The sequence below is a fragment of the Pleuronectes platessa genome, chromosome 8 (assembly GCF_947347685.1).
Source record: "Pleuronectes platessa chromosome 8, fPlePla1.1, whole genome shotgun sequence".
Taxonomy (NCBI): Eukaryota; Metazoa; Chordata; class Actinopteri; order Pleuronectiformes; family Pleuronectidae; genus Pleuronectes; species Pleuronectes platessa.
The window spans coordinates 12,192,771-12,218,176 of record NC_070633.1 but is presented as its reverse complement, the minus strand read 5'-3'; the positions used below and the strand labels follow the sequence as shown (position 1 = coordinate 12,218,176).

General features: G+C 40.9%; 1 protein-coding gene across 2 annotated transcripts; it reads right to left on the bottom strand.

Moving 5' to 3' along the window:
• Nucleotides 1–1,426: 1,426 nt before the first annotated feature.
• adam19b (ADAM metallopeptidase domain 19b) lies at nucleotides 1,427–24,893 on the bottom strand. Of its 2 annotated transcripts, none has more exons than XM_053429103.1 (23): nucleotides 24,561–24,893; nucleotides 24,166–24,278; nucleotides 22,943–23,013; nucleotides 13,260–13,338; nucleotides 12,961–13,037; nucleotides 11,174–11,378; nucleotides 11,006–11,071; nucleotides 10,700–10,771; nucleotides 10,440–10,606; nucleotides 9,479–9,563; nucleotides 9,151–9,290; nucleotides 8,870–9,047; nucleotides 8,698–8,787; nucleotides 8,338–8,533; nucleotides 7,407–7,515; nucleotides 7,058–7,268; nucleotides 6,824–6,901; nucleotides 5,894–6,002; nucleotides 5,681–5,810; nucleotides 4,267–4,372; nucleotides 3,816–4,187; nucleotides 3,636–3,706; nucleotides 1,427–2,798 (listed from the first exon to the last, which is right to left on the bottom strand). In XM_053429103.1, the coding sequence occupies exons 1-23, from the start codon at nucleotides 24,658–24,660 to the stop codon at nucleotides 2,792–2,794; spliced, it is 2,832 nt and encodes a 943-aa protein (XP_053285078.1). In that variant the 5' UTR covers nucleotides 24,661–24,893; the 3' UTR covers nucleotides 1,427–2,791. The 2 variants fall into 2 exon arrangements, with proteins under 2 accessions (XP_053285078.1, XP_053285079.1); XM_053429104.1 differs by having other exon boundaries at nucleotides 4,267–4,369.
• Nucleotides 24,894–25,406: the final 513 nt, after the last annotated feature.

Below are 25,406 nucleotides of genomic sequence, written 5' to 3'. Positions count from 1 at the left end.
TCCAATAGATGGCAGTGAATCCTACAACGGCAATTTTAACTATAAATGAAAATTAAACACAAGCCCAATGAAAATATACAGAACTTGTTATGGAAAAATACTCATATTTTAAACATAAATGCATATCTTGTCTGCATTGTTTATTCTGCTAAATAGATATGTTCATATAGGCGCTTTTCTGGGAAAACATTAATGCAGGTAAAATGATATGAAAAGCTCATATCGGCCGATAAATTTGGATCTCTACCGTCCTTAAATAAATGTTTAAAACACAGAGAAGAACATGTTAATGCATAAAATAGCAGTTAATTAACTTTACCACACTAACACACACACACACTGGAGACTTAAAATCAGAGCTACTACTTACCTAACACTTCCAAACTAAACCTTACCTAATCCTAACCTTAAACGAATCCTTACCTTACCTTAAACTAAACTAAACTTTACCTAATCCTAACCTTAAACTAATTCTAACCTTAAATTTATCCTAACCTTAAACTAACCTTAAACATGTCTTTACATAAACTAGAATTGTTTTGGGGAATAGTTGTGAATGTTGGAAATCAAACAGTTCAAATGCTGGAGAAAAACCCTTAATCTTAAAGTGCTGTTTACTTTATAATCAGAAAGTTCAGTAATATAATAACAGCTGGTAGGCCTATAGCAGATATGGTGAGGTTCATTTACAGTTACTCCAATATTACTTTAATAATACATTAGATTATTTCACAACACAGATTCAACCAGATCGCTGTGACCTGCAGAGATGAACTCACAGAGAAGTTTCACCCATCTCCAGACTTGTAGAGTTTTGACTCAGTGTTTGGTTTTACTCAGCTGCTGTTTTCAGTGACAAAGCCACAGGTTCCAGTTCATATCCAGCACCAAACCACAGCCAGTGGTTAGTCTCGGATTAGCCGGTGAACACAGGGTCGTTCAGCTGCTAGATTTACTCCTCAGTTTAGGCTGGCCACAGAAAAATGATAGAAAATAACAGACTTACCTTCTTCAAGTGGACTCCATGAAATATGCTAATGTAGCCACCGTTTGCTAACACCTGCTCCACATCAACTGGTTGCTTACTAAATGTTCCACTGCCCCCAAGTGGTCAACGTGTGAATCGACTGATAATCAAAAGTTCTTCTCCCCAAACATCAAGAAGCAAATCTGTACAATTCTTATGTTTCTTTAGAGATGACTGTTGTCAAAGTGCAGATGTAGATGAACAAGATGAAAACATTAAATACCGAGCTTTAAAGCAAAGATATAGTGCATGGATAGAATTATTGTTCCCTTATTTCCTCTCCTCTCCTCTCCGTTCCTATCTTTTCCAAGCATTCTAGCATTAAATATCTCAGCAATGAAATTATTATTGAATTCTTATGTAAAATCACACAAATTCAACGAAACACAACCAAACATGTAACATTATATTTTTTATTGTTTTTTGTTCATGTAAATTCCAGTTGAAGACACAATGTTGCCTGAGTTTGCATAGGTGTGATAAGAAGGTAAAACATGGCAGCTGACAGAATTCTCTCCAGCAGACTAATGAACCGCTGTACCTTAAAATAATGCCAGAGTTAACATTGTACGTTGGATTGGATTGTCACATTACATAGTCTTCCTCAGTAAAGGAGTCTACATAATGTTTTGGTCATGAGGAAACTCCCATCAAAAGGTTTAAAAAAGATCTTTGGGCACAAGGGTTGAAATCATTTAAATTTACGGTGCAATTTTGGTTAGTTTACATGTATGTAAAACTATATGGCTCATTTTTGTTCCTAATATGTAATAAATTGTAACTTCTTTTTTCGTCTCTGGGGTCTCTACTGCAGGAGACCTTGAAAAAAAGTGAGGATAATGTCAGAATAAGCACATGTGAGAATGCAGCAGGAGACTGTCTGCGTTCTTCATATAAACTCTGGATAAAGTCGGGACCAAATTGTCAAGACATTTTTTACAGAGTTCATGTCTGAAAACAGTTTGACAGTGACAGAAGAAAGAAATAAAACGTCAATGAGAATACCCATAGTCACATTAGTGATTCTTCCCCACAAATCTTTATGGTATCAAACTCTCACGTCCTGTCGGCTTAAAAAGTGACTGTTACCGGTTTGTGGAAGGAGATTTTGAACGGCCTTCAGGGGGTTTGATCCTAAAGAGACTGCTAAAAGTGCACAATAATATAAAATCTTTCAAACGAATCTCTAACATTTCCTGCTACACATTCATATCTCTCAGCATAAGCATATACATACAGCATGCATGTAGGGCTTTTTACTGGTCCCCGTTAGTCCAGTTCCAATCACATTATTTTTTCACACATACAAAGCGTAAGCACTTCACTATTGGCATCTTTTCTTAATATAAGATATCCCCTTATAGCTGATGCTCTTTAAGAGACACCATGTTTAATACATAGGCTACATTGTAAACATTAGTTTTTCTTCACTTTGAGAATAGATCCTTCTTGAGCAGTGTTTTAACGCTGCTGACAAACGGGGAGCGATTTCACATTTCCAGTGACGTCTGGGAGAATAAAACACCTTCCAAAATGGTTGTTTCAAGTGGACACAGATTACATTGTAAAACATACTCATTTTGATATGTTCCATAATAGTTTTTTCCCTCATTATACATCATATAAATAAACTGTAATCCACAGAAGTGTGTTAAGTATTCATCTTAATCCACATGTTCTTGGTCAGTGGCTAAAAATACAGTTTGAGGCAGATCCATTACTGGATGCAAGTGGTGGTCCCCGATGTCTCCCTGAGATCTTAGATTAGGTTCTAAAAAGAAAAGAAAAAACAAGTTCAGAAGAGGTTTGAATCAGTGGTGGGATCAAACAAAGTACATTTACTATATTACAACATTATTTATGAATCTGTACTCGTCACGGTTTAATGGCGTAATGGTTGACCTTGAAGTCAAAAGCTGATGATTTTTTAAGATACAAGAGCTCATGTGATGCCATTCATTTTTAAGGTTATCTTTTTGATTTTTACTTTGTGCAATGACATGCTGCACTTCATTCAAAATTCAGGTCTAATATCTCAGCTGTGGATCAGGAGATGGAGCAAGTCATCCTCTCGCCAGAGGGTCGGCGGTTCGATCCCCGTCTCCCTCATGGGCAAGATACTGAACCCAAGTTGCCCCTGACAGCAGTGCATGAGTGATGTGCGATAGAGAAGCTGCTGCACTGTATGAATTTGCGATTGAAAAAACTGTCGAGAGATTTGAGTTGTCATCAAAACTAGAAAAGTGCTTGAGATATGTAGAGATATGTAACATTAGACCCCGCCTCCTTCAATAAGGAGCAAAGTGCACCTGTAGCATCATTGATGGAGAAACATCTACAACGGATTAATCCATAATGATGTTGTATTAGGGAATAAACTACACTCTACATGTACTTTTACTTTTGATACTTTAAGTATATTTAAAAGCAACTACTTACTTAGTAGAACAGTTGCAGAAAGTAGAAAAGTTTGTGTATTACTTTTACTTTAACTCATAATACGTTTTTGTCTGTTTATTTGTACTTTTACTTGGTAAAATGTTTGAGTACTTCCTCCTCCACTGATCTGTATTGATTGACAAAAAAATGTAAATGCCCGATGATTCACCTGTTTGGCTTTTTCTGTCCAGCAGATGGAACCAAAGCAGCTTTAGCGGCCAGCAGGACTTTCACTTGATCCTGCATTAAAATGAGAAGTGAGACAAGACATGTTAAGTTCACTGATGAAATGTTTGCACATGTCTTTAACAAATGAATAAAATGTGTCATAAATAAGTAGATAACTCACCACTGATGATCTGTTGACAGGAAGTGGAGGTGGAGGTCTGTTGGGAGGGTCCGGTCGGTGTTTAGCTGCCGCAGAAGGCGTTAAGTGACCTTTAGGAATCTGGGAAGGTACAAATGGAGGTCCTGAAGGTAACGGAGGAGCCCAGGTTTTTCTCTGCTTGGTCGGCGGTGCAGATTTAAGAGGAGGGGGGGTGTAAGCCTGAGGAGAGATTTGTCTCTGAGGAGACGACACAGGCTGGTGCTGAGGCTCCGGCGTCCTCTCTTTCTGATCTGCAGCATATACAGGTACAGGAGGAGGCTTCACTGCTGGACGCACAATAGCCTGTCTGGACCGAGTCGAGGAAGACGGGCTTGGACAGGCAGGGGCCTTCACCTGTGGGAGAATGTGTCTTCTAATTATCAAAAAGGACAGAGACATACAGCTCGATATGAGTCATCAGAGGCTACTTTACCAGGCGGTCCGACGGCTGCTTCTTTAGTAAGAACGTCGGGTTGGCGTGTCCGTTCAAATGACAGTCGGCTTGCAAAGGCTTGGCCTCCACTGGGACGGAACAACTGTTAGAAACAGAAGTAGAGATCCATCATTCAAACTGTCAATACACACAACATGGAGAAATTCATTAGTATTCATAGTAAAGTAAATTATTAAACTAACTGAGGCCGTTTTTCAACAGGGGCTTTTTGATAATGTCCAGACAACAAGGTGTAGACAGTTTACAGCACATTAGCACTGGGTCGGCCCTTATTGCAGAAATCTCTCAAATCTCTTTGTTTTTCGAAGTTGTCATCATCGTCAGCATTTTTCTACGTGTCTGGCAACTCTTTTTCATCCTGAGATATTTGTTGTCTTTTGTTCTTCTGGTTATTCATCTGTCCCATGTTAGAAACTCCCTGTGAATTCTCCCCGGACAATATCCTGTTGTGTTCTCACATGGATTCACCCGGACACTCAAGCAGGAGAAACTCAACTGACTCAGTATTTTACATTTTCACACACAGCCCAGTTCCTGACTATGTGAAAAAGCCTGCATACAACCAATCGGATCCAGACTCAACTAATTAAAGGAACTATAGAACAATTTCTAAGCGGTCCGATGCAGCTAAACTCCTTGAGAAGGTGTGGTTTCACATCTCATTGTAGCTCTGACTGGTAATTACATGAATGAATTCTTTCCAGTTTGCTTCTTTCTGAGAGACTACGCTTGTTTCGAGTAACAAGTTATTAATAGCAGTTCTCCTTTGATAAGACTTCTAAGAAGAATTGAAGAATTACATCACAACTTCCTCATCGGTACATTGCAACAAACCACTGTTGCAATGTACCGATGAGAACCAGCCTCAATGTTGAGATTCATGTAAATAAGATGTCTTATCTTATTTTTACCATTTAAGGAATGACAATCTGTTCATGTCCGAGCTTCAGACAGAGAAACAATCATAGGTGCTCTCATTTCCACATATTTAGATTACTGTAATCTGTCAGAATCTAGTTATGATGGGTCATATTTGTTTGGACTAAAGAGGACAGAGCTGTTGCTGTTACGGGACAATAAGTTTGGGTCAATCTTCCTGACACTCCAACTTAGAAAGACAGTATTGTCTTTTAGAATCCCCTCTGAGATATCTCCTCTATGAACAATCTTTTTTAAATATCAAACATATTTTTACATTTCTTACTCATGTTTCATTTTTGATTGCTTTGCTGCATGGCTAAATTTAGAGGAATTGTTTCTTGTGTTTCTTCATGAGACACACTTTGTAATCTCTGCCTATGATAAGTGCTATATAAATAAACATAATTAATGATTAAATAAAAACAATAATATTTATAAAAATAGTAATCAAAAACACATCTGCAGCACATACCTTGGTACTGGGGGTGGCGCTGCTGTTTTCAGTGGGTGGAGTTTATGTCTGTAGCAGCACCAGAGTCCAACCGCAGCCAGAACCACAAAGAGAACCAGAGGGAGGACGAGCAGGACTGGAAGGAGACCGCCTGATGGAAGATGTCATAGAGTCAGGAAGTAGAACAATGTCACTTTATGCATATCAACCAAATAAAACGATGCAATGTCTTACTGTGGCTGATGACCGGTCCACTGTTGACACTCCCACCTGAGCCCTTCTGGTCACACAGAGGAGGAGCCCAGCCACGGTCACAGTGGCAGTTATGGTTGTTGTTACACAACTGGTGAGAACACGTGTCACCCATTCAAATTACAACATAAACAATAACATTCATTACAGTGACATGCAGGTATTCGGATTGATGATATTTTTGGACAATAGAAGCACTTTGAAATCACTATTATATGACATACTGTATAAATAACAGGTTTGATAGAGGAATGTAACAAAGTACTGTACTAAAGACCACTTTGAAGCACTTGTACTTTACTTTCTTGTTCAAATATTACATTTAAGAACATCTTAAAGAAATAACAATTAATCAGTATGAACTTATTGAGCTATGTTGGCTATTGATAAATGAAAGCTTGATTTGTTATGTGGTTTGTGCAAAGAAAGGAAATCAAACAGAAAAATGGCCATCTGTATTTTAGTGTGTTTTTATGTGCAAGGGGCAGATTAATAAAGAGTTTTCTTCTTTCTGATCTTTTATTGGTTCATGGAATGTGTATGTGTATAAGTGTGTTATTTTGTTTTGTAATATAGTTTGGATTACCTGGAAAATTCATGAAATAAATTGAACTAGAAAGGCTAACATTTAAGAGGAAATATTGTTTTTTTCATTTCACCACATTTATTTGACAGCTAAATTGACTTTGTAGATTAAGGCTTAACAGAGAAAGGGGGCATCCTGCTGTGGGATGACAACTACTCTGAGTCGGCTGATAACACTTGACAGTGCTGTGATTCTACTTTTTAGTTAAGTAAAGTATCTTAAAGTTGTACCAATGCCAAGGATCTCATTTCATAAATAGCGGGCTGACAGCCAAACCTCCCCCCAACACTCCAGAGGAAATCCACCTCACACTCATTGAAACTCACCCCGTGTCCGTGGCACTTGGCATTGCACTCATCAGCCCGCAGAAATGATGCATTGCGGCACTCTCCATTAAAGCAAATCTGTCGACAGGAGGAGGGTGAGAGGGAGAAAATCAAAGAAGTTTACTTCATGAAAAGCACTTGAGCCACTATGTCAGCAGGTTAAATATGGCTATCGGACAAATTAAAGAAATACTGAGATCAAGAGCGTCCTCTCTGCCGCCATACGAGTCTCACCGAGTCGTCTCCACACTTGGTGCCCGTCATGACCAGGCCTGGGTCCAGAGTGTCTCCCTGATCCTCCTCTGCCCCGGGCTTGTACACATGTGTTCCCATACACCGGATTCTCTTGTTGTCCACAGTGACGCTGGTCTCAATGCGAACGGCGTTGGTCTCAATGGGCTTTGAAGCTGATGTTAAACACTGGATTTTCCCACATTTTGCATCTCTGACAGAAATAATAATAGATTGTTGATGTTGATCAACGTTCGACATAGAAAATATTCCAGTGTTTCAATAGAACGATAAAGGAGTATATCAACCAAAGAGTTAGTTTGAATGAGCTGTTGAATATTTTGTTCTTCACCTGTCCTTGCAGCTCCTGTATTTCCCGAGCTGATCTTTGCCACAGTTCCCGTACATGTCCCCGGCTTCGTTCACCCGTTTAAAACACAGGTCGGGGGCCGAGCGGCCATCTGTGGTGGGGAGAAAGAGAATGCATAGAACCATATTAATACTGCTGCGGACACGCAAACCCAGTAACCAAACAAATTCATGCACAGTGTGTTGCATGCGACCACCTGATGGAGACCAGATGGCTCCTGTGGTACAACAAAGCCTCCCCAGGGAGTGGACATCGTACAATAACAATAACCTGATCTCGCACCCACAGCGGGCTCAGCTCGGACCCCGTCCAGTCTCCCTGACTTAGTGTGCACAGCAGGTTTACTTTCTTTAGTGATATATTTCATCTTATCTCCAGTGAGAATATTTGAAGATCTAACATTTGCATATATTCATTATTGATCTGCAGAGTCAGGCTTAATTTTTCTCATTAATATAATCCCATCATGCCTCTGAGTCCTGGGCTATTTTAGCCATTTGATATTAGATGTCATCAAAATAAAGTAGTTACAGCTTTTCCTTTCCTGCTATATATATATATATATATATATATAGATACTTAATAAAGCTATACGAACAACAGACAATGCAAACAATGTTGCAAACAAAAAGCCTATTCTGTTTGACAACAAACACAGTATATCAACATATATACATATAACATATATATAAAGAAATAGCGTATAGTGTATAAAATACAAATAAGCACACCACTGAGACCGCTCCTGAAGAGCTGTGCAAATTAAAATAATGTAAACAGAAGAGGCCATGAAAATATACAGCTTCACAATATATATATATATATATATAAATATATATAAGGCAATTGTAATGTAAATGGAGGATATATCTAATTTAGAAAAAGATGAACAGGTTATAATCGGTTTACTGACCTCGTCCCCACAGTGACAGACACTGCTGCTCCAGCGTCAGACACATGCCTGTGTAACAGTAGGCCTGACCGCCCGAGCACGACGTTCCATCCACCAAAAAGAAGTTAGCAGGACAAGACTCAGCTTTGCCATCGCAGTACTCGGCCAGGTCACATGGTCCTGAGGGATCACGGCACAGCACGCCTGGGTTCTTCAACTAGATGGAGAGACACAATACGAAGAAACACAAGAACTAAGAGTCAAGGAGAAGAAATGAATTGTAATTGTCTCTCTAGAGGTAAGAATCAGCTCGAGGGGTGACGGACTCTTTGTGCGAGACATGACTTTTTGTTTCTCTTTCAAAGATTCTCGTATTAGTACCTTGCAGTTATCACAGCAGATGCCATGGGCACACTCGGCCCCAGCTTTCAGAGTGCAGTTGTTGGCGTTACAGCAGGGACTGGTGCACTCCTACACAAAAGAGTCATGAGTCCTGGCAAAAACATACAAGATGAATAAAAGCTCCTACACACACACACACACACACACTGACCTCTTCCTCGCCACAGTCACATTCCTCCCCCTCCTCCAGGTAACCATTGCCGCAGCGCTGCCCTCCGTACATGGACCTGGTGTTGGGCAGGTTGAAGAGGCACTTCCCTCCTCCGGAGCTCAGGTAGCTCTCCAGCTCCCTCTCATTACAACCATTAAACACTCGTGGAAACGGGTGCCTGGGCCATGGAAGAAGCACAAATACAGAGCATAAATACTCACAATATACTGGATAATTCAAATTTCAAATCCCATGTTTTTCCTTCTTTGTTATAACTATACCCAGTAGCGGCGGCCATGATGCAGCCCCCGTCCTCTGCCCTGGCCTGACAGCAGCCCGTGCTGTCATGACTCATGCCGAAGTTGTGACCCATCTCGTGCGCCATGGTGGCGGCAACGCCGAAGGCAAATTCTGAGTGGTCCTTTTGAGGAGAAGAGGCGAAGGCAAATTTTATTATAATAACAATAATAATCATGATGCATCCTGGCGTTCAGTCATACCAACATAAAATAATTCCAACCTGAACAAAAGAGCTTTATTCATTTGTTTGTTACCACAGAGACAAACATTCACTCAATTGTATTTGGTTTGTTGACTCTTGTGTCTCACCGTGTTCACTCCACCAGACTGGTAGTCGGAGCACATGGCTTTGAGAGGAGCCAGCCCAATGATGGTGCCATGAAATGACTTCCCCCTGGAGACAGAAACATTCGGTTGATCAGTTTCACCTGGACTACAGCCCACTGGGACGCAACTGCAGATGGTTATCATCGCCTGTAGGCACCCGCCCCCTCCTCATCATGTATGCTGTACTATTGTTATTAAAGCAGGAAACGGATATGGAACCTCACACCCGATTGGACACCGCCTGGAGGTGTGATTGCTGAACTTCCTACTTCCTGTTTTAGACTGCGCTGTGTGAAGAGCGGATCGACACATCATTCGTAGCAGTGGATCTCAGCGGCTCGCTAGCATGCTTTGTTAGAGGACTGATGTTGATCCATTTGTCATAACACCGTTGAGTGAATGTTGAGATTGTAAAGAATTTTGACAAACTCCCTGGAGACTAGGACAGGTTTAGATTTAGATACTGATACTCTGCTATCATATTGTAGAAAGATTTCTATATACGTAGACACAGTAGGACCATGGTTGCAGTTATGGATTTGTTTTTGCAGAATAACGTGTCAGGTTCTCATTCTGTCATTGCTTTTGGACATTAGGTAGATTTGTAATTCTGCCTTCAAAGAGTCCTCTTTTTGTTCTATTTATTTCTTTGTTTAAAACAGCATCCACTCGCCGTCATAAAGTTAAATCCCTACTTCAATAAGAATCACTACTAGAATACTTCATATATACATTTATTTACCCCTATATCTGGTTTTATGTTATATATTTTTTGTTATATTTTATAACATTGGGGGGGTAACATTGCACGCAACACAATGAGCACAAAAATCAACTTAGAGCTGTGCCCTGACGGACAGGGGACTTAGTGGGAGACATCAGTGTGTGTGTGGGGGGGGCTGATAAATGGGAAGACTGGAGAGACAGAGTGAGAGGCACTGACGTGATGAGCTGAGCGTTGTCATTGGGGAGCACGCGGAGCTGCTTGCGTCTCCAGGACAGGAACTCTGCCAGAGTGCTGTGTGGGTTGTCCGACACTCTGATCATGTCCTGGCTGGACCACACCTCCAGACCGATTAATGCCACACGGATGTTTAAAGCCTTGTAGTACTGAAGGAGTAGAGAGACACACAGGAACAGTGACAGTTTAACTCATCATTACTAAACATAGGTGTGGTTTTCACGCTTCTCATCAGCCGTTACCTTGTCAACCAAGTTAGCCGTTTCCAGCAGTTTCAGTTTGGTCTTCTCGAGATTACTGCCGTGCTTCTCAAACTGCAAAAGATATTAACCACAAGGTTCATTGAAACAGACGCACCCACACACACCCACCAACACCCACACACACCCTAACGTATTTTTACATGTTCACAAACCTCAAAAGGGACTTTTCACATCTCCAATACCAGACAGGAAATGAATCACAGCTTTATTTTTACTTGATCTATTCATCATCTTTACCACTGAATACATTTTTATATTTCAAATTGACCACATTTGTGTTCTCACCTCAGCCCTGTCTGCCACCATCAGCAGCTCCACGTACTTCATGTTTTGACTCAAGTCCCTTTTCTCCTGGAAATTCAATTCAGAACATGAGCCGCACACCTATTTCGGGATTTGTGAGAAATTTGTTATAGTAGGCGTATGATCGCTGCCCGTCCTGTCCGAACTCACCCTCTTGCTCCGTGGTGACATCATTCCATGGATGAAGTCATTAAGCCGCTCCTCTGGCTGGTCCTTGTCGCCATGGTGATGCAGGCAGCTTCCTTTAGGCAGATGGAGACTCTCGGCTCTGATCACGGCGTGCTGCCGAGCGTCCGTGGAAACAGGAAGAGGCTCTATCAGGTAGCTGACGCTGGTGTTCAGAGAAATAAGTCCCCTGGGGTAAAAAAAAAAGGCACATCGTTGATGGCTCCATCCAATCACCTTGAGAAAATCAATGTGATTAATGGTATTGCTGCTTTTCCATTAGCATTTTATGGCTAAAAACACAGTTCCTCTCTAATAACCCCAGTGCTTTTAAATGCTGAAACACACAATTACATAATAAGATTCATGGTTGCAAGAAAGGTCTGTTTTTATTTTTATTTGGCTGTGGTGGTTTTATGAATGGGGGCATGGTGGAGCAGAGAATCACGTGTCTCAAGTGATTTACTTGTGTATAAAAATAAGATCCGCTGGGACATACAGAGCGATACACAATCCCTTTTGACTAAATCACTCGTGAGTGCAGACGCTTAACACACAAGCACACAAGCAGCAGGTCAGACAGCTGTAAGAAACATCTGGAGAGGTCAGACGCCCACATGTCAATGTCCCTCTTCGCTGTGTTTGCATTCCTCCAAAGAAGACATATTAATCCACTTGTCCTCCAGATGCAGAGCGATGAACCCAAAGAAAAACACAAACATATGGCTGCGATTTCTCTCTGCGCTTGCCAGTTCCTCCTCCTCCTCTCTGAGTGCGTCTCCAGCAGGAAGCATCAGCTGCTCTGGAGCGACACCAGGAGAAAACACAGGATCACCACACTGAGCTGGACTCAGTGAACCAGCTCTGCAGCCAATGACCTACTGACCCACTTGACTTCACAAGACACTGCACACAACTGCTTCCTGGCTGTCACCTTATCAAACCAAGGTCTGACAACAGGTTCTGTAACCGCTGGATACAAGTTCTCATCTTTACTAGTCTCTGAAATCATGTACAAAAACATGATTTCAGCACTTATGATTTAGAAATACTTCAAAACTGTATCAAATTTGATTAGTGCGAATGTGTGGTTTACCTCATTGCTGATATGCTGTTGGATCTACACTCATTTCAAAGCATGATGCTATGATATAATGAAATGACGCTGAAGCATGCCATAATTTATATGGACCTTAATCTGACTTTTCTATCAATCAGTACTTATTATATGTTATTTGGCTACGTGGCAAAATTAGTGGAACTAGGGTAATAGCTGGGCAGTAAAGGTCAAGTACATGCTAAAGACATTTGTCACGAGGGTGGTTTCTGACATTTTAGGTAGTTCTTATTAGAGCTCGACTGACTTATGGATTGACTGATACACATCAGCTGATATGAGCCTTTCTCTGACAAATCAGTTTGCGTGTATTTGCTGGTTTGTGCGAAAATGTAAACTTTGTGTTGTTGATTTGGGGATGCATAATCCCTCTTTATTACAGGGTGCACAAAAACTCAACACAAACCCTTCCCTGCACAATTCAGTCACCCAACTTCCTTTTATTAGTACAGCCTTCTCCTGCCTTCACTTTCTGCAGCTTTTTACTTCTTTCCTAAAGAAACTGGGGCCTCTTGCCTGCCCTTAACTGAGGGAGCTGTCTTCATGAAATTCCTTTTATCTAAGGAGGGATTTCGTCTTCTTAGAATCTAGGAAATGTCTTTTACCACTGGGGACAACTCTAAATATTATTAGACGTTGCTGGTGTTTTACTTACCTTAGTCCTGAGCATGTGCTAACAGCAACACTGGATCCTTCAAAGCCCTGAACCACCCCGTGATAGAAGCAGTGTCCCTGGGAGACAGAAACAATCACAGCTCAACACACAGCGCTCTTTGTGGAGAGATAAAGTGACACAGTTAAGAGGGCAGAGGGCCTGGTTATGTGAGCTAAAATGGTAACAATTTATGTTCATACACCATTTTATTTGATCAGCTGCACTGATGTTTATCTCCCTCCTGTGATTTTCAACTCCCGGCTGCAGTTTGAGAACCTCAAACTGTCTGACAGACTTACAGCGTTGGCAGGAGAGGAGGACTTGCGGGCTCCGTCAGGGGTGTACCATATTTCCTGATATCCAGGGGCCAACAGCTGCCTGGTGAAAGACGACACACAAACCAATGGGCAATTTGCAAGAGAAAAAAGATGTAGTGTCAGACATTCAATCTCCTGAAACAGCTACAATATGAAGTAATGGTGAAACATAGTGTATAAAGGTGCAGGACACAGAGGAGGTAGAGGGGGACTGATTTTCTCCGGCAGCCCACAGCTCATAAAACATTCATTCTGACGGAGACGCTGTAGAAAACCAGACGGCTTTAAAGATTTAGATCCTCTCAGAGATACGCATTAAAAAGATTGTGGGAAAAGTGTTTTGGCTCCAACTAAATCCATATATACCTTTCCCAAGTGACCCTTTCTTGCTCTCTGAAGAGCTGAAGGGGGAGATGGTCACAGACCTACACTGAGAGGCTGGATTTGTTTGAAAGAGCGATTGAGTAATATCCTCCTTTTCTCTATAATTCAGAGATTTAACCATTAGTATACAAAACAGGCTATAATGGGGTTTGTGGTAATCAGTTACCCATGCACATGTCATGATGAGAAACTTGAATTCCTTGTGTGTTTGTGACTGAGTGGGTGTCTCTGGACTCTCAGTCTGTTTCTGTCAGACCTACCGGTCCAATATTTACATCTCAAACAGATGCTTGTTTTCCTGTCTCTCTCTCTCCTTCCCATTCTGCTTCAATCCATTCATCCTGTTTTCATTCATAAACTCTGTCTGCCCCACAGCTGGTTTCCTTTTGCTCCGCGTCTCTAAATCTCCCCTCATCTGTCCTTCCACCATCTGACCTGAGATCGGTCAAACAGACCGTGTCTGCAGCGAATTCAAGCCGCAGGGAAACGTACCTGCTAAAGCTGATCAAAAGAGGGGATCTGATTAAGGATCTCAAACAATAACACATCAAACGTATAACCCCACTCCAGGGAAGAGAATTAGGGCCAAGCTTGAGAAAAAAAAATGACAGGATGTTTTTTATTTCCATTTTGCATTTCGAGAATGGTCAACATGAAGTCTAAATGTTGAGAAAAAATGCTAAAATGTCGAAAATGACTTTGTATGGTCAAGAAAAAGTCAGAATGTTGAGAATAAATTTGAAATGTTGGGGAAAAAGCCAAAACATCAAGAATAGACTCGAAATTTCAGGATTAATGTATACAAATATATCAAACTACTCATATTTGATATTTTGTACCAATATACAGAATGCCTGTGTCAATGAATTGGTGAAATTGTTCCTCAGAATCAATTTTAGAACATAGTACATTCTCTTCTAACACATAAACACTGTGGTGGTCAGGTAAAAGTCTTTGAAGAGATTCTGTTCAGAGGGAGAAAACACACAAGCTTGAAAGATAAAAACTGGTGGCTCACACACTCATCAGTTGTTCCTTTAACAGATCTGATGAAGAAGACGAAGAAACTTGATCCTCAACATTTTGACTTTATCCTCAAAATAGAAACGAAAAAAATGTTCATCTATAATTTTTTGGTCTTATGACCCTAATTCTCTTTCATACCACAATGATTAGTCCAACTAGTGTTTTTATTATTTATCATGTGCTTTCATTTATTTTTCATCCTTACCATCTTGTGGGTAATAGGTCTCAGAATTAACAATAAATACATTTTCGACCTTGTCAATGCACTGGATAGAGTTAGATAAGAACAATGATACCCTTCTCATGCCTTCACAGAAAAATATTCATAACCAAACCAATAAGTTCAGTTTTTTGCCGGGAGTCATAAATGACTGACTTCCTGTTGAACAAAGATGAACAAAGATCAGTTCATGAGATTTACCAGTGCTGGTAAATGTGGTAGATGTATTCTGTCATTAAGACTTGTCAACTATAACTGCAGGCTATGGCTTCACATTCAGACTTGAAAGTGTTATCAATTCTCATCTGACTCGCAACAAGAAAGTGATTAAGTGCGTTTCGGGAAAATGTCAGACCGCTTCTTTAAAAGGATGATGAAGACGAGTTAAGGGAAGATGGGGGATTTTTCTTTTGTCCTCCCAGACGCCCTGAAGGAGACTAGCCTCTTGAGACAATGAATGCCTGTTGATGCAATCACTGACAAAGCAAGTCAAAGACAGAGAACGGCTGCTTCATCCTTTAACAGATTACCACTCTGAGGGTCTGAGATCGGGGGGGGGGACTTAAAAATGATTGCTCAGTGATAATGTATCTGGCTGATGTCACCCTTAACGGGGTAACTAGCGCGGTGTGGAGATTTGACCCTTTGACCTCATTTATATCTGGACGTCGTCTAGGTTTCCTGCCTCGTATTCCCATCATGTCCTCCTGTCGTCTCTGTGACCGGCTCTGTCGTCACATGTCGTTATAAAAAACGATCACTTCTTCCTCGAGGAAACACACACTTCTCCCCTCCATCCTCCACTTTGCTCACATGCCAGCCAGCAGCTTCATTTCTTAGTTAAGCTATTAGTATTAGTCCTCAGGGATAGCATAGTGTGCCTGTACTAGTGAATGGTGGTTACATGACCTTTAGAAGTATAACATGTCCTGATGTTTCTACCTCTTAATGTTGTATTCTGCAATTAGGAGCCCACAAAGACAGCTCAGCACAGTCTCATCGACAAAATGAAATAGTTCACATAAAATAATAATTTAAAGTGGTTTACAAGAGCCTGACATCTCAGATAGCTCTTATACCTTTCCCAGGCATCAAAGTACATATTGGCTTATATGAACTAATATGATCATTTTTATATTGCAGAATAAACAATGCAGAAAAAATCTGCATTTTTGTTTGTATTCATAAACCCCATAGTTCGAGTTCTATAAATTGTTTTTGTGTACTGTTACAAATTCATGCGTGCGTTTCTGAATGCAGGATGAGAAAGCCCAATATTGGATTGGACTAGAGCAGGGGTCTTCAACGTTTTTCAGGCCAAGGACCCCCAAACTGGGCAAGAGATGGAGCAGGGACCCCCTACTATATATGTATATATACTAGAGCTGTGAAAAATAACGCGTTAACGCGTTATGATTAAATTACAGGATTCATTCGTTTGTTTTTTTTAACGCATTTAACGCATGCGCAGAAGGACCTTCCAATTCCGCCGCCTCTGCACTAGTCGCCGCTCTAATGCAGTCAGACGGCAGCTGCCATTCAAACAAACAAACAACATGGATAATTCTGATGAACCTGAGGACCTTCTGGACGGGAAGATCGTGTTCCAAAAAAACAAAGATCGAACATTCAGTAAAACCAAGGTGATATGCACACTCTGCGAGAAGACGTTATCGTTTCACCGTAGCAATACCCGCCTAACCACCGCAACGCGAAGCATGTGTTGGTCGGCGAGGGGCGTTCAAGTGGAATGCGCCAAACCAGACTCACTCGCCGGACACATTGTGCAAAAGAAGCGGTCAGCTTTACTGTCAGAGAATTTGAACAAGTTAGTTTGCCTCACCAACTGGCTAAAGACCGAGTAGCTAAGAGGGCCTTTAGAGGCATTAGATTGTATCATGGTGTGGTTAATGGTTGTGTGACAAAAAATATAAAAAATGTCAACCATCCTATGGCTAAGAAGCTCAAATAATTTCTGTTTAATTTAAAAAAAAAAAGTTTTATTCAACCACACAATGGCTAAGGAGCCCGAATTCTGTTTAGGATGAAGATTATATTAATGTTCCATATGGAAAAGCAATGATAACTGCTGAAGAACTGCTGAGTTGCAGCACAAAAGAAAAGTTAAATGTCATAAATCTTGTTTTCACAAAAATATTCCGAAAAAATCGGTAATGTGATTAATCATGATTAATCCATAGAAACCTGTGATTAATTTGATTAAAAATTGTAATCATTTCACAGCCCTAATATATACAGTAGGGGAGAGAGGGGTAATGTGGGAATTTTTTTACATTTGCTCCCCTCTAGGTGAGATAAAATGATATATCAGTAAAATTTACACATTTCCCATGAATTCAAGATGTTTTCTAGCAATGGAAATGATCAGAATGTCTTCAGGACAAAGGGCAGTGACAATATGATTGTTTAAAAAAAAAGTGGTATTGTGTCCCACTTTACCCCAGCTACGGGGTAAAGTGGTCCACTTACTTTTTCCACTTTAAAACTACCATAACAACACATGTTGTAATAGTTAAAATCCCGACAGCTAGATGGACAACCACTAATATAGGACTAGTAACAGAATCATGGGGATTGGTCAATTAAGCACAATTATGATTATTATGATTCATGTGATCTCTTGCAGACCCTAGCTTACCTGCACATTGTTTCTCTGTCCAATTGGCAGGGACAGGGATATTGTTTTTCTCTGCGTATTCAAATGCCAGTTCACGGCACTTAACTGGAGCAAGGCCATGGAACTGGTCAGCTAGTTGTTTCAAGTGTTTGGCTCCTCCTCCATCTCATCTGTGAATATTCTCTTTACCTCAGCTACTGCACCCCAGGCTACTGATTTTACTTTCCCTTTCTCTTTTTTCTTTATGAATCTTTTGAGGGTTGTCTTATCAATATTTCTATCCCTTCCAGCTTTTCTTAAGGACTTCTTTCTTTGCATGACCTCAGCGGCTGCACTCTCCATCTCTGCGAGGGGTGTTTGGCCCCAGGTTGTCTTCCTGGTGTATTGTTTCTTGGCATGATGGATTTTGTACAATGTTTATGACATGAAAAATAAAACATATATAATGTAATATAACACTAGAATATGTTTAAGACTAAACTTAACTTGTGCTTAATGGTGGGGTAAAGTGAGACACTGTCCCACTTTACCCCACAGCATTTGTCCCACTTTACCCCACAGACACCGTTTTAGAAAAACAACATCTCTTAGCAATTCAGGCTAATCTTCAGCTAGCATCAATCACATGGTTTTATATGTTGGAAGTTCATCAACATGTATGATATAAGTTTTTCTACCTGAATCAATTTGTTTTGACACAACAGTTGATTAAGTTCAAAGCAAGAAAATTTACTTTTACATGCAAAAAACATTTTTTTGTGAAAAAACATACTTTCCATAGCACCAGCACCAACTTCTCCTTCATGGCAAGGGGGGAATGGGAGGGGCTTGAAAACATAATAGTCGCATGACCACAAATGTGTTCCGTTGCCTAGATACAGGGGGTTTCTCACATTACCTGATGTCCCACATTACCCCGCTCTCCCCTATAAAATTGTGCTTTATATTAAACTGGGCCTAGTGCCCTGTATAAACATAGCTACCCTGTTATTGTGCAATCAATACTAAGCAAATATCACAAGGGTTCATTTATTCATGTTTTTAATTTAAACATATGCTAGCTACAGGGTGGCCATGCCATTTTTAAACATACATCTTGAATACAACACTGAGCTATTAAAGTAATTCACAGATTCATGTTTTATTTTAAACATGAATCCTCAAGCCATATTTAAAATAATAATTAAAAAATAAAAATTATAAAAAATTAAAAAAATTGTGGTCTTCAACGGATCCCCTGTTGAAGACCTCTGGACTAGAGGAACAATTTGGAAGAGAATGACGCTTTATTGTAGAAGCTGCTGTTTACAATAAAAAGGTTGGGTATTATTAAATATTAAAAAAAATCTGTTTTCAGAACTCAAAGATATTCAGTTTTCTGTACATTAAATAGTCAAGCAGCAAATCTTCACATTTCAGGGTTTTTGTTTGAAAAATGAAATCGGTTTATCTTTTATTGTTTGAGCTGCTCATTTCTACATTTGTCTCTGATTTCCAAAAGACGCTGAACAACCAGTTGCATGAACCCTAGCAGCGGTAGGCTAACTTCGTTGCCAGGCTTTGAATCAACCAGTATAAAACTCTTGGAATACCCCGACCCCTATTCGACTAATTGTATTGTTCTAGGTGCCGTCACTGCTTTCAAATCAAGACTGTATAAACCTCTATGTGATGTCGGGAGCCCTCCACAGAGCTTGGATGTCCTCCAGCGTCCAGACACATGCTTTGATTGAGCAGCAGAATAGTGGCTGAATCACGACTATCTGGCAACAAGGCTGAGACAAAGGCCTGGTTCAGCCTTGGGAGCAGAAAGACGGGGTGGGGGAGTAATGCTAATGTACTTGGGGGAGATAGAGAAGCGGGGAGCGAGGCGATGTGGGGTAATGCATTATAGGGTCAGTGGGTCGCATTCTCTCATGGTATCAGATGACATCACTGCACATGAGCGGAGGGAGGGTGAAGGCTGATGCAAAGTCAAAGTAGCACTCAGCAGTGGATGATTAAGAGGCTTTTATTGCACAGGGAGGACAATGTTCTGTTGTGTGAAGGCCTTTGTGTGAGACTGTTTCCCCATCATGCACACACACACACACACACACTTGAGGTCTTGATTTAGATATCTGAGTAGACAGGGCCGCACCACCGTGAGACTAAACACAGACACAAGGGAAACAAGGACAAATGAAGGCATCCCTTGCTCTGCTCTGCCTTGACCTGCAATCCATCAGGTCTGAGCTTCCAGGCGTGTTTGTGTTCTTTTGGGGTGCTGTGTGTGTACACGTGTCGTGTGTGTGTTTGTGTCTGTGTGTGTGGCCCCAGTCTCCCACACCCTGACCTGCAGGGAGCGCGTGGGAGATGTATATTTGAGCTATAGAGCCCTGGGGAATATCAGATGAGGTGAGGGGAGGTAAAGAAAAGAGAAAAGTAATAGGGTGCTCGTTTTTAGGAGAGGAGAGGAGAGGAGAGGAGAGGAGAGGAGAGGAGAGGAGAGGAGGAACAATGATGTGTTCATCTCCCAAGGGAATGCTTCAATTTGGGTTTGTGCTCTCACGGGAGTGCAGGAAGGGCGTGAAAGAGAGGAACAGAGAAAGTCACGCAGAGGAGGAAGCGAGAACATCCACACTATTCATATCTCACACCAAAATTCAACCCGAGTGTCACCGACTTTCCGGCCCTCAACCCTTCTCCTCCGCTCCTTCATTAATTTTCTTCCACAGTTTCTTCCTTTCGCTGTATTTTTCCAATCTCCGCTTCCTGCTCCCTGAGTCAGCACGACTATAGCCTGTCCCTGGCTCTTAACCAAATCAGCCCCACTGCTGGGCGCCTCACGGCCTCTCATCAAGATAAAAGCTCAGGCACACACACACAGACACCCGCACTGATACCATCCATGTGCACACTCAGAAATGCACATTTACAAGCATGACAGGGGGAGGACATGAATGGACGGGACTCGAGCCGCCGCACGCTCAGATAGCCACATAAATTCACAGCTATGTCTTCCTCCGTGCTCTGATGAAGTGATATATTTAGTGAAGAGCAGATGAGGTGGAAGAGAAAGATAGAGAGTGGAAAAAAATGGATGAAAATGCTGCAGAGGGATAAACAGACAGATGAGATCAAGAGCATCTCACAGCTCATTTGGGTTCTCTCTTATCTGCTGACTGTCAGAGTGTAGCTGCGACAGGGGCAATGAGGACACCAGGAAGTAGCCAGGGCACAGGGATGGACACTGGCAGCATTTTCTCTGGCTTCCCTCCAAACTCAGACATTGATCTTCACAGACATCAACTGCTTTCTTGACTTGTCTCCAAATCAGGGCAACAGAGGACAGAGCAAAACACAGTATGGGAATCTCTGCTTAGGTCTGGAGAGAGGGGGGAACACAGGGCGGAGGGGACAAACCTCGGACTAATTACAAACACTGTAAATTAGTTTTCTGCAGAAACTATTAGTGGGATGAAGGCTGAACCTAATGGTCGAGATCTATAATGTTTCTTCATCAACAACTCACAAGCTGGTACTACATGAAAAACGTAAATATTTCATCATAAAACTGAAAGTGCATAAAAAGAATGCTGTTGTGCCCATTTTTGTTTTTAATAAAAGAGTTTAATTAGGGGAGCTATATTCTTTTTGATTTCATTTCCAAGTAATTTTCTCCGTTTTTTCTTATTACAATTACAAGTTGGTTAAACATTAAAATGTTAACAACTGGGTCAGGATACTTAAAGTGGATACAGAAATGATTTATTTTTAATACAAATATTAGGCAACCTATATTTTCTCATTAAATCAATTCCTTGAATTGATTTTATTGTTGCTTTTGTTATCTGATATTTGACTTAGACTTACTTAAATTTAGTCGTAAATTAATAATATTAACATTTTAAACTTTGTATGTTTATGGAGCAATATTTAGAATAGAATGACAAGCTTAAAACAAACTCATACCACTTGTCAACACAAACTCTCTTGAGATCTTCGTCTGTGTCTTCTATGTCTGTGTCACCACTTCTTCACTCTCTTTTTGTTTTGTTAGTTTTTGCATCTGTTGCCCGTTTTGTAGCGTCCTCAACAAAAATAAATAAGATAAAAACAAATGACCAATCCCACCTTCACATGAACTGTGGCTTGTATGAACACAAAAGAGAATTTACAATGCATGTGAAAGTTCCAGGTCAATAAAGCTCTCAGACAAGGTACATTAATGAATCAATACTTGTTGGAATGTGGGATGTGTTTCAAAGTCTGTTTTTACCCTGAAATGCTTTACTTTCTTCCACATGCTTTATTAGCAAAAATAATCCTGAATCCATTTTTTCACATTAGCAATGATTCTATTTTTTGTAACAGCGCACTGCAATTCATGACGTGTGAAGAAATGTTCACAGCTTCCATGTCACAGGAAACAGTTGAGAAGTTGCACAAAACGTATTTCAAAATGTTCTCAGTGAAGATATTCAGTTGTTTTCTGCTGCAGTTCCTCTTTCTTTGTGTCATCATCCATGGTTATTGTCTTGAACACATTTACACATCTCTATCTAAGTTTGAACGACTGTAGGTTTGATCAAGTCCTTCATGTCTCCTCTCCGTCCCCCTCTTAACCCCCGTACGGAGAAAAACATGTGTGATTGATGAAGATTCCTGAGCCAGGAGGGAATCTAACAGTGTGACCACCTGCTGGGGAGGGAGAGCAGCGGGGGGTTAAATCCCTGAGGGGACGTCCGCTCAGACACAGCGGAGTCATGGTCTGTTAATGTGTGTGCCTGTGAATGACTGACAGATGCCGAATACGTCTGATGGTAAAAACGTTATATATCTAGAGCTTCATAAAAGCTTCCCTTTCCACTTGAGCTCTGGCTCAGATCCAGACGTGATAAACCGGAGCTCTGTGTCGTCACCTCTGACATCTCCAGAGCTGCGGCCCTCCCCGCTCTCCCACCGGCGCAGCGATCACACTCTACATTACAAACTCAGACACTCTGCTCACTTCCTATCACCATCCCCATTGTTACTGGACAGGAACCGCTCCATCAGATTATAGGACGTAAGAGGCAGAGGTGCAATCTTACTTCCTGTTTGCCCAAGGCGCACAGATCGGGTGTCAAGCCTCTGTCGTCTAAAACCATCATGCTCCTTTTCCTCCCTTGTTCCCCATCGCTGCACCCACAGGGGTATTGACCTTATAAATGTGTATGTGACGACTAGCATCTGTTCAAATCAATGCTGGGGCGTCTTGTGGATGTCTGATGATGAAGAAGATACAAATACTGATGCTATATCTTGATTTAATGGTAATAATTTGCAGCGCAGCTTTGTAGTGTATAGTCGGAGGAAAAAAAACATCGCAACATTACAACACCTAATGGACAAAATCAAACTGAAATCACTCACTGGTTTTTCTCCAGGTGTAGCCTGAGCTCCTGGCCCTCAGCGGAGATCAGAACCTGCGTCTCTTCGGGATGCTGGAATAATAATAATCATAATATTAAGCTTCAATTGCATAGCACTTCTTTTACAAAGGTACAAAGGGCTTCACAAAAGGATAAAACAACAATAACTATTCAAGGTACAACAAATAAAATAAGTTAAAATTCACCCAGAGATGAAATACTTTCAGAAGAGATTTAAAAGCAGGAACATTTATAGCATTTCTGATCCCAGCTCCAGAGTTTGTGGAACTTTAGTCAACAATCCGAAGACGATCAGCTGATATAAAGTAGCGTAAAGGCCCACAGCGAGGTAATGAAATCCTTGATTACACTGGAGCTTTTAAAGTCATGAACAAAATCTAAAAATCAATGCGATAATAAACAGGAAAGCAAATACAGCGAGGCTACAACCAGTGTTACGGTGTCACATTTCCATGATCCACCAGCATTTGGTGCCAATAAAAGGCAGGGAGGCCTAAATGAAACCCATATTGAGGGCTGGTAAAATCTAAAGGCAAGTCCTCTAAAGGTAAGAAGGCTTGAATCTTTGAAAAATGAACTTGATTCTGAATTTTTCTTTTTTTTAAACTGACCCAGGAAGTTTAAGTAAAGCTTTAAGTAAATAAGGTGTATCAGCCCACATGACTCATGGGCGCCCCCTAGAAAATTTCAAGGAAATGTGCGTTTCACCTTCGTGCATAAAATTTGAGAACTACAAATAGTTTCTGAGAACTATCACCTATCCCAACAGGAAGTCTGCCATTTAGATTTTAATGTGGAAGCTTTCTCAAATTGTTGCCATTTGGAAGGGTGGTACTTAAACAAACTCCTCCTAGAGAATAAATCAGGTTGACTTCATACTTGTTCAGTCTGATCCTACGACCTTTGTGATGCTAAATTGTGAGGCCTTTCCGACTTTTGTCAGACATTGCGCTTGTGGCAACATTTTCATGCCTCGCCATCAAAAAGGAAGTTCACTTTCATATGACTTGTCAAATCTGCCCCAACTTTCACATACGTGATAAACGTCCTGGCCTGAAGACATCAACATACCAGTATTTCAGTTAAAGATATAACGCAACCCACTTGCAACCGGAAATTACATATTTTCTTTCTTTAGATTTAAATGAGCTTCTGTTTATTTAATCATTTTACAAGTGAAATGGACAGAGAGTGATGTCTTACCTGATTGTTGGCAGAGCTGCTGTGTGAGTGAGGATGCAGCCATTTAGGAGAAGTAATCTCATAACTCTGTACATGCTGGAGGAGCCTCTCCTGTGAATCCTGCTCATTCAACCCTGATGGTAAACAAAAAAAACATGAAGAATGACCAAGACCCAGTTCACTGACCTTATAATACAATTGAGTTTGATCTCCAGTTGTGCATTTGATGCATTTAGGCAAATTAAAGCAAAATTAAATCAACACTTGCGTTTGTAGTTTCGTTACAAACAAACACGTGGAGGTGGATTGAATTTAACGTGGAAACACATTCCGGTGCAATGCGATCATGTGCGTATTGTTGCACGACATGTTTACAGATATAACATTTCGGTCTTATGGCTCAGACAAACACTCACCATCATAGACAGCTGCTGCACATGCAGCTGCACAGTGGAGGAGAACTGCGAGCAACAGACACAGACAGGACCGAACAGCACCGACAGCCGCGGGACTCATTGTCAACACACACCTCGGATCCAGCCCGAGACATTCGTGTTCGCAGGAGAATAATAATAATGACAAAAAGAAGAAGAATGAGAAGAAGACTGAGAGGTTTCACATCAGAGGGAGGAGACGCTGCCCGGGAGACATGGAGATCATCGTCTGAATGAGATGCTGCTGCTGCTGCTGCTGATCACACACACACACCTCTCTGTCTCAACCCCTCCCCTTCACCAAACACACACACCCACGGACACACACACGCACACACAGATAGGATGACACGACGCACGAGCGAGCAGCATAACACTAAATACCATCCTGTTAGAGATGAGATGAGATAGAGGGGGCGCTGTTTAGCTCTCCATGGTGACTTCGCCAAATCAAATTTTTTTAAATAAACTAAAATTGCCCAGGTTCAATAAAGTATCTATCTAAAAACATTTGTTTTCGTCTTAAATGAGTTGTTAGCTTCATTTCATTGAAACATTTATCCATACAGTATCTCAGTATTCAGCTCTTCCACCATATAGTTTTGACTAAATCTGTTCTATTATATGTATTTATTTGTATTCTGTCCTTTTATTGATTTAATGTCTTTCTTGTTCCAACGCATACAATTTTTTTAAATATATAAATAAAGTTTATTTCTTCTTTTTCTTTTTCTTCTTCTTCTTCTTCTTCTTCTTCTTCTTCTTCTTCTTCTTCTTCTTCTTCTTCTTCTTCTTCTTATCATGATCACAGTGTTAATGAAATTCAGT